Source organism: Hyaena hyaena, unplaced genomic scaffold (genome assembly GCF_003009895.1).
Source record: "Hyaena hyaena isolate Hyena2069 unplaced genomic scaffold, ASM300989v1 scaffold_1001, whole genome shotgun sequence".
NCBI lineage: Eukaryota > Metazoa > Chordata > Mammalia > Carnivora > Hyaenidae > Hyaena > Hyaena hyaena.
The window spans coordinates 235,875-246,147 of record NW_024081634.1 but is presented as its reverse complement, the minus strand read 5'-3'; the positions used below and the strand labels follow the sequence as shown (position 1 = coordinate 246,147).

Genomic DNA, 10,273 nt, shown 5'->3' with positions numbered 1-10,273 from the left:
TCACAGACTGAAACAGGCTCCAGGCTCTGAGCTGGCAGTCAGCACAGAGCCCGACGCGGGGCTCGAACCCACGAACCGCGAGATCATGACCTAAGCGAAAGTCGGACGCTTAACCGACTAAGCCACCCAGGCGCCTCTGCCTCACCTTTTAAAGTCCCAGGTGCCTCTCTTCTGAGTTGTTCAAGATTCTGTGTGAGAAATCAGCTTTTCATCCATCTCCTTTGACAGTTTGGTTCTGGTTTCTACAGAGTTAGTGACTGGTCCATGATTAGCTCTCTGCCTTCCAAAATGTATTGATGTCACTCATTGCTATTGCCTGGTCTTCCATTCTCTTTTCCCTGTGGATTAAACTTTAAAAAATATTGCTGCTTCAGTAAGTTTCTGGCAGAATATGAAGAAAGGCTCACGTGTTAAGCCTACCATGTTTAATTAGAATCCCAGGCAAATATTTAAAGGAGAAATAATAACATTTTCAGTTTTTCCAAAATTGCTCTTTGGTTTGTCCTGTAGAGATCACCTTGAACTCTTCTTTTTCTCCCACAACTGAACATTTGGTCATTTCATCATTAAAGATACAACATTTAACTCAAAATGACTGACTGTTGTTTCAGATGGATATGTTAATAAGGGAATGAAAATTATAACTTAGAGTTGAAATGGGGTTTGTACACAAGACATTCTTATGCACAGAGAACAAACTGAGGGTTTATGGGAGTGAGGGAGAGGGAAAAGTGGGTGATGGGCATTGAGGAGGGCACTTCTTGGGATGACCACTGGGTTTTGTATGGAGGCCACTTTGACAATAAATTATATTTAAAAAATAAAATGGAGTCTGTAGATGGCATATGGTTTTTGGTGATTCTGTCCCACATTTTACACAAGTGAGAAGTTTTTATACACGTGTGTAACTATACATATTTTATCTATAGTATTTATATATTCAATATATTTATATTTATGTTATATATATTTATACAAATATATATTTATAAAATTGTATATTTTAAATATAATTTCTCTACAATGTTTTAAAAATGTTTATTTATTTTGAGAGAGCATGTGCACACAGTGGGCAAGGGGCAGAGCGAGAGGGAGTGAGAGAGTCCCAAGCAAGCTTCACTCTGTCAGTGTGAAGCCTGACGTGGGGCTCAAACCCACAAACTGACATGATGACCTAAGCCAAAATCAAGAGTTGGATGCTTAACGGACTGAGCCACTCAGGTGCCCCTTCACAACTGTTTATTTGAAGGATTCCCAAACATACTGTGTGAGGCAGGGTTTTCCAGAGAGACAGAAGCAACGAGGACATAGGGAGAGATTTATATTAAGGAATTGGCTTGCATGATTGTGGGTGCTGGTGAGTCTGAAATCTGTTAAACCAGCTAGTAGACAAGAAATTCTGATGAACTGATGTGATAGTTCTGACCAAAATTTGTAGAGCAGACTCGGGAGCCTACAAATTCAAGCAGGGTTTCTGTGTTGCAGTCTTGAGGCTAAATGCCTTCTTCTGATAACCTCAGTCTTTTTTCTCTTAAGACCTTCAACAAATTTGACAAGGCCCACCCACATGATGGAAGGTGATCTGCTTTACTCAAAGTCTACTGATTTAAGTATTAATCATATCTGAAAACACATCTTAACAGCGACATCTGTGTTAAACCATTCAGGCACCACAGCCTAGCTGTTGACATATAAAATTAACCATCACACTGTGGACCTGAAAGAATATTTCAAAAACCACCTGTGTGCCTTTATCTAGATTCATCAGTGGTTAAAATTTTCATATGCTTCACCTTTCTCTCAAGTGCTAAAGCATATAAAGTATGTGAAGTGATAATACTTCTCACATAAATACTTCATGTCCCATGAATAGAGACATTCTCCTTGCAGCATTCTGATGAAAATAGAAATGCAGTAAGATCTCCTCACATTTGGTCCATATACTAATTTTTTTTCAGTTGGCTCAAAATGTCTTTTATAGTTTTGTGTTAATTTGTTTTGTTTCACATTGCGTTTCGTATGTCTCTTTGGTCTATTGTTATCTAGAACTATCCCTATCTTTCTCTGCGGTTTTCACAACGCTGTGGGTTTTTTTTTAAATTTATTTTCAAGCTAGTTAACATACAGTATAGTCTTGGCTTCAGGAATAGAGCTCAGTGATTCATCTCTTACATATGATACACAGTGCTCATCCTGAAAAGTGCCTCCTTAATGCCTGTCACCCATTTAACCCACCCGCCACCCCACCACCTACTCTGCACCCCCCCCCCGACTTTCAGTTTGTTCTCTGTATTTAAGGGACTCTTAATGGTTCGCCTCCCTCTCTGTTTTTATCTTATTTTTCCTCCCCTTCCCCCACGCTCATCTGTTAAGTGTCTCACATTCCATATATGAGTGAAATCATATATTTGGTCTTCCTCGGACTTCTTTCGCTTCGCACAATACCCTCCAGTTCTATCCACATTGTTGCAAATGGCAATATTTCATTTTTTCCATTGCTGAGCAGTATTCCACTGTGTGTGTGTGTGTGTGTGTGTGTGTGTGTGTGTGTGTGTGTACACGCCACATCTTCTTTATCCATTCACTAGTTGATAGACATTTGGGCTCTTTCCATAATTTGGCTATTGTTGATAGTGCTGCTATGAATATTGGGTTTTTTTTTTTTTTTTTTTTAAGAGTTCAGGCCAGTTGTTTTGTAGGATGGCCCACATTCTGGATTTGGCTAGTTTTGCTTTATTAGATCCAGGCTGAGCCTCCTGGTTAGAATACCACCAGCATAAGATTGTATTCTCCTCGTTGCCTCACGTCAGGAGACACACGATGTTGGTACCTCCACTGGTCACGTTAAGTTTGGTCATGATGGCCAACATCTCTCTCCCTTGTAAAGGGGCATTCCCTCCCTTTTAATTAATATGTAATTGGTGCATGTTACTTTGAAACTGTGTAAATATCCCAGTCTCCAACAACTTTTCATTTGATGACTTTAGTATCCCTTAACTGGTCTAATTCTTTTATTTTCAGCCTCAATCAGCCAGTATTCTGGTATAAAGAAGACGTTTCCCTTTCTCTCCCTTCTCTCTCATTATAAATAGTTATTGTTATTTTCTTACAAGCTGTTAAGAATGACTCACGATATTTTCAATAGATTGATGGCAGTTTATGGTCTCCTCCATCTAGAAAAGAAAGGAAATGAAAAAGTAAGTTACCAGTATACTTGCTTGAAATTGTCTAGGGCTCTAATCATGCCTTCACACAGACTAGAAGCTACCTGTGCAAAATCAACTTGGATTTTGTCTGTTTTGTAATAAGATCTAACAGAAAATGAGTAAAAATGAAATGAATTGATGAGATAGATGGGGACTGCCCACACTGCTTTCTACTTTAATATTCATTAAGTGCCCCCATGTAGTCTGAGGCCTGGGTTCTAGTGCCAGCTCTGCCTCATTCTAGGTCTGTTATTCTCGTCAAGGCAGCCTTCCTGATACCCAGTTTGGGTATCTCTAAAGTGAACATAAATGTACTTGAATACTTCGTGTCTCTTACCCTGAAAGACAGCTCCTATCTTCTGCATCTCCACGGTTAATCTTGTCTATTCCTGTGCAGAAGAGAGTTAAGGAAGCAGGCCTGAGAATGCCCATCTTGGAAATGTCTGTTTGCAGGGCTGGCTTTCGCTGTTGTCTAGGAAGTTCCATTTCGAGAGGGCTCCCACAATTCCCGGATAAGAAAGGTTCGCTGTACCTAAACTATGTGTACAAACAATGCAGTTTTTGCTGACAACTGTTTTCCTTCTGGGAGTGTGAAATTTTGGTATGTGCTAGGTAGAAGGTGCTTACATGACCAGCTGCCAGTAATGACCTTGGGCACTGAGTCTCAAATGTGCTTCCCTGGCAGTCAGCATTTCACGCGTGTTTGAGGTAGCCCCCCTCCCTAAGGAATGTGGTGAATACCTCAAGACAAGGGAAGGCAACCTGGCAATGTACATATGCATGACATTCCTCATGACTCTGTAAAGTCTACCGCCTCTTCAGACTTCAGTATGTTACCATACATGGGAAACAAAGGAGCAAACATAGTACAAAAGGCAACCAACCCCTGCTGCACTTGGGGTTCAGCCTTTTGGGGTCTTAGCCTGCTGAGCCCATGCCGGCACAATAAAGCTGCTTCGAGGAAAGAGAAGCCTCAGTGTTCTGACTCTCTGTGTGTGACTGGCTGCTTATCTCAACTTGTTGCTGGAGGAATCTCAACCTGTTGCTCAACTTGTCCTGTGTGACTGACTGGAAGAGGACGCCCGCACAGTTGTGCCTGGGTTTCTCTGAACTTCGTCCCATGTGCTTTTACCCTTTACTGATTTTGGCCTTGTGTCCTTCTTTATCCTGTAATAATTCATAGCTGTGAGCACTGAATCCTGTGAGTCATCTTAGCAAATCATCAAACCTCTTCCAATTTTCGCTTCTGTAAAATAGGGTTTATAATAATATCTACCTTATAGTGGTGTGAGTATACAATGTGTGTGGAACTAAGGGCCTGATGAAGGGTGCCTCTGCTAGAGGGTGGCTGTTATTACGGAGTATGTTAACTGTTCATATAAGGAACATCTTGTGTTCATGTGTGTATGCTCATAGCTTTTTGTCAGGTAGCACTATTATATCTATTCAAATAAATTAACTCTCAGATCCTTGATGACTTGTCTGATGAGCACAACAGATTCACATGCCAGGTTATAAGGAACCCTGGTTCTTTCACTAAAACGTATGTGTGTGTTCACCACCTAACAACTATTAAATAATTTGGGACTCGTTTAATGGTCTGAATGTGTGCCCCCCAAAATCACATGTTGAATCTTAACCCATACAGGGGACATAGCATTCATTAGGAGGAGAGGCCTTTGGGAGGTGACTAATCCTTCAGGACTGGGATTACTGCTTTATCAAAGAGGCTCTAGACAGATCCCTTACCGCTTCCATCATGAGAGGACAATGAGAAGTCTGTAACTTGAAAGAGGGCCCTCCCCAGCCATGCTGGCCCTGCGATTCTGGATTTCCAGATTCTAGAACTGTGAGAAAGAAATGTTTGTTGTTTATAAGCTTCCCAGTCTGCAGTATTCTGTTACAGTAGTCCGAATGGACTAAGACAGCTTTCCTTTTTTTTCTTTTCTTTTATTCATGCTTTCCTTTGTCGTGTGCCTGGTAATCTGTAAACACAAGCTATGTATTCTAGGGGCAGAAAGTTATAGAAATGAGGATGGGGCATGGCGGGGATTCAGAGAGGAACTCTGAAGTTTCTCGAGTGGTGACTAATGGGAGCTATTAAAATGTACCACGAGGGGCGCCTGGGTGGCTTAGTCGGTTAAGCGTCCGACTTTCGCTTAGGTCATGATCTCGCGGTTCGTGGGTTCGAGCCCCGCGTCGGGCTCTGTGCTGACTGCCAGCTCAGAGCCTGGAGCCTGTTTCAGTCTGTGACTCCCTCTCTCTCTGACCCTCCCCTGCTCACGCTGTCTCTCTCTCTCTCTCTCTCTCTCTCTCCTAGAAATAAATAAAACATTTAAAAAAATAAAAAATAAAAAAAATAAAATGTACCACGGATACATCATAAATCCACCCCCTCTACAAACTTCTTATAACGTTTGTCCACTGGCTGCCCTGAGGTGGAGGGAATGGTGCCGAATGTCTCATTAAATAACACGAAGGTCCCCAGGGTATTTGATATCTCTTGGGATCAAGAAAGCGAAGCGCTGAGGATGCCTCCTGACTGGTATGTAACATGCCTCAACACCACAAGCACCACACTATGAAAGCTGACTTTCTGGAAAGGCACAAATCAGACTCAGTGAGGGCAGAAACCCAGAGGATATTGGCTTTTGGCTCTGTGGCTTCAGATTTAGAACAGTCTCACATTCAAGAGTCCTCCATCCTGCAGAACTGTCCATTCATGCTTACACATGTAAAACACGATGCGGGGAGACTGGAGGCTTTGGAGTAAAAATTGGCTGTCTGAGCCTTGTCTGCCATCTGGGCTGTACGCTTTCTGTAGACTGCAGAATTGCTACCACTCACTGTCTGCTCCTGGTCTCTGTGTCAGGCCCCAGGAGGCCGGAATAACTCCCCAAAGGGCATCCATCTTTCAGTTCCTCTTGCTTTGACCCTATCTTCACATTCTTGGGAGGATAATATCACCTGTAACTTTTTTTAAAGTTTTTTTTAAAGGGAGTGTGTGTGCATGCACGTGTGCCCGAGTGTGGGCAGGGCAGAAAGAGAGGGAGAGAATCCCAAGCAGCCTCTGCACTGTTAGCACAGAGCCCTGTGTGGGCCTGGAACTCACAAACTATGAGATCATGACCTGAGCAGCAATCAAGAGTCAGATGCTTAACTGACTAAGCCACCCAGGTGCCCCACCTGTAATTGCTTGAATCAAGTGCTTTGAAAAGGTTTCCCATTGCCCATAGAATTAACTCTTAGCATACATGTCCCTTAATAATCCTTGCGCTGCCTCCCAAATTGTTTCTCACTAGTCTTCTTTATCTTATATTTCCACAAGTTCCTATGAAGAATTCTCTATGGAGAAAGTTAGGTTCCTAATTCTTTTTTTTTTTTTTTTTTTAACTTGGAATTTTAATTATGTACATAAATAGCAACATGAGAATGAGGAGCTCTAAGGCTGGACATTATCTCCAGGTGAAAAGATTTCCAATTCGTCCACTTGGAGTGTGGTATCACCCAAGATCACAAAGAAGCCTAGTATAGTTTTTCCAGAAGAAGAAAGCCAATTCACTACATTCAGTACTGACTTCTCCGCCATTTTTTCTGTAGAAATACTGATTTACTGCATGGAGTTTCCAATGTTTACCTATAACTGATTAAAATGGGCAGAGCATGGAGTAGTCTACTTATTCCCAGATGAATTCTTCACATTTCCTGGCTTTTGAAAGTTCTCCTTCCACAAATCTTCTACGACCATGTATCCTCGTAAACCCCAGTCATATAATTTCTCCCCACTGATCTGGACAAATACGATGGCTTGTTGTGGATAATAAAGAGAGGCAGCTAATCCGATGAACCCGGGTGGAGACACCAGCTTCTTTATTTTTGAACCTCTAGCCAAAAGAAGTCCAAGAATGCCAGCAAAACCAATAACACCAAGTCTTGGAAAAAATCCAGGAGGTGCATTTTGGAGATATTCATAGCCGTCTAACCCCCATTGAACCAAGCTCTGCATCTTGGGTTTAGATTGTGAGTACATTTCCTGACACCAACTTGTGTATGGCTCGCAGTAATGTCGGATATGTGAGATGCTTTCTTCAAGTTGGGTCCTTGGCTCCTCCACGTATTTAGATGGACTCTCGGGAACAGAGTAGAGTGAAAGCTCATTAACCTTCATGGAAGTTTTGTGAGGTGTATCCTTTTTAGGTGATGCATAGACTTTGAAGGTGAGCAGACTCAGGCTGGCCGGCCCCACGGACCTCTGAATCACCTTGAACATGTTGCTGGCAGAGGTGGCTCCCGCGGGGTAGGTTCCTAATTCTTAATTACTTTTTACTGCTATCTGCTTTAAAGAGTTGTTTGGTGATGATGAATTGCAATTTAGATCTGTTCTAGGATATTTTATTTGATCTGAAATAGGCTATTATTCTGATGATTTGAAATAGCTAGAATCACCACGGCAAAAAAACACCACGTAAACCTAAAACACACAGGTATGCTAATACTTTTAAAATTGTCTTGTCTTATGGCAGAAGATAGACTGGTAGAGAGAAATGCAGTTCTTTGCTATTGAGATTATTTTTATCCAATAGGCGATTGCATTATTTTAAAGTCATAATACCGGCTTTTATTTTGTACACTAATCCCATTCAAGTGCACAAAGCAAATTGCTATTGAAAAGCCATTTGTAGGGGTGCCTGGGTGGCTCAGTCAGTTAAGCATCCCACTTCACTTCTTCACCTCAGGTCATGATCTCATGAGTTCGAGCCCCACGTCGGGCTCTGTGCTGACAGCTCAGAGCCTGGAGCCTGCTTCCAATTCTGTGTCTCCCTCTCTGTGCCCCTCCTCTGCTCGTGCTCTGTCTGTCTCTCTCTCTCTCTCAAAAATAAGTATTTTTTTAAAAAGCCATCTGTGGCAAAGCTTTTGCATATCAGAAACCCTATGATGTATCTGTTTTGTAAATTGAGACTGTTATCTATTGGGCTTACTTACAGTGGGAAAAAATGTCACCATCATTGGTGAGAAAGCTTCCATACCAGTTTTTTAAAGTAGAGAAATAAGTTAACAGACCTTTTGAGGATGCAAGTTTTAACCCACTTGAGCACTGCACCAAATCCAAACAGTGAAGGATCCCCAGTAGAAAATTGCTCCAGTAGTCTGAGGAAAGGCTAAAAATACCTGGACCTTCCAGTACAATGGTAGAAGTTCTGGCCACATGCTCCTTATTTGCTTATGGAGCATCTAAGGCCAAACTACCTCCTTTCAGCCAGGCAGCAGGGTTCTAAGGAAGCCATACAACAAGGTTCGGTTTACAGAGAAGTGAAGTATCTGTGGATCCTTTCTTTGCTCTAAAATGATAATTACAGTTTCACAGGTGCCAAATTTTCTTTAAATACCTTCAGATTCAATATGAATCTTCACTGTAATAATTATAACCGGCATAAATTGCGAACTCCCTGAGTGCCAGCATGGGCTTTTGTGAATGTCTCATTTAGTCCTCATGAAAACTCAATTATTCACAGTATTTCACAAATGGAGAAAGTGAGGTACAGAGAGGTGTAGTCACTGGATGGAGCTTGCAGAATTGTGTAGTCTGGCAATGTCACTCGACAGTCTATGGTCTGCCCTGTTGTATGATAGTCTCTGTAACCTTGATCACCTTATGTTAGAACAAAGGAACAACTGTGACATGCTCTGTTCAATGGTTTGCAAAATGCTCTCACTTACAAATTTCATTTTCACCTCTATAGGGAAGGTAGCTGAAGTTCAGAGAGATTAATGTGAGGTTTAGAGACATTAGCTGATTTGTCAAGGTCACATATTAACTAGACAGTAGAGCTAGTGCTTGAAACAAAATCTTGTAATGAACTCAGAACTCATGGCTTAATAAGATTCAGAAAAAGTTCCAAATTGACTATCCAGAAATTAGGGGACATAAGCAAAATACCTTGTAAATAAAGGCAGTTTTCATGAGTAAGTTTTAATATATCAACGACACAGCTTAACAAATGAGCACATTGAAATGTATTTTGATTCTTTTATGTCTGACACAATAGAGTTTACACAGGTGTCTCTTTCTTGCTCTCTGTCTCTCTCTCTCTCCGTGTGTGTGTGTGTGTGTGTGGTGTGTGTGTAAAATGTATCAGCTTGTCTATCAATGTTTTTATTACTCCAATAAGTTTAGCCAACATCCATCATATTAGTTTCTACTTAAACAAAAACATGGTGGATTTATATATTCCAAAAATTTATTCAGAAAATATTCTTTGAGGTTCATACATTGGCCTAGTTGTGTACTAAGGACCGGAAATCCAAAAGAAAATGAAGTCACCACCCCTACAGGCAGAAGATGCTGTACAAACAAGCAGGGCAGTAATCAAGCACCATAACGACCCTAGTAAATGTAAGGCTAAGCCAGCATGTCCAGCCTGCAGAACGCATACCCCTTGCAAGGTGCAAGATGACCTTCCGAAGCGGTACACTGGACCCGCGAATGCTAGGAAGCCAACCAGTTTCAAGGCTCCTAACTTTTAAGTCTTTCCTAAGCCCTGCCAAGGAGGAAGCACGTTGCCAGTTCTCTTTGCCACTTCCCGTTACGAAACGGCACTTCCCCTACAAAGGAAAAGCTCCTCTTTCATTCACTCCAAATTGTCCAGCAAGCCTCCAGAGCATAAAGAAGTGGCTGGTTCAGATTATCATGTCAGCAAAACCTTCTCAAATCAAGTCACCATAAACCCACTGCCAGCCTTCATGTCTGTCTCTGTCTCACTGCTGTTTCTCCCCCACTAGGGGTGGAGGATGGCGTTAGAAACTGGAAGTTTGGTGTGCGTCGACAGAGTCCACACTCAGCTGTGTTAAAGATGGAAACAGCAGGAGCAATGACAAAGGTTGTTTAAAGATCTGGGGCGCCTGGGTGACTCAGTCTGTTGAGCATCCGGCTTCGGCTCAGGTCATGATCTCACGGTTCGTGGGTTCGAGCCCCGCGTCGGGCTCTGTGCTGACCGTCAGCTCAGAGCCTGGAGCCTGTTTCGGATTCTGTGTCTCCCTCTCTCTCTGACCCTCCCCTGCTCATGCTG

General features: G+C 42.1%; 2 protein-coding genes across 2 annotated transcripts in view; one reads left to right on the top strand and one right to left on the bottom strand.

The window, feature by feature from the left end:
- BCAT1 (branched chain amino acid transaminase 1) overlaps positions 1 to 10,273 on the top strand; it is a 103,932-nt gene that overhangs the window by 15,541 nt on the left and 78,118 nt on the right. The gene's annotated exons all lie outside the window — the stretch shown is intronic.
- Positions 6,595 to 7,499, bottom strand: LOC120223535 (MICOS complex subunit MIC26-like). The gene has a single exon (XM_039221718.1). The coding sequence runs from the start codon at positions 7,474 to 7,476 to the stop codon at positions 6,880 to 6,882; it is 597 nt and encodes a 198-aa protein (XP_039077649.1). The 5' UTR covers positions 7,477 to 7,499; the 3' UTR covers positions 6,595 to 6,879.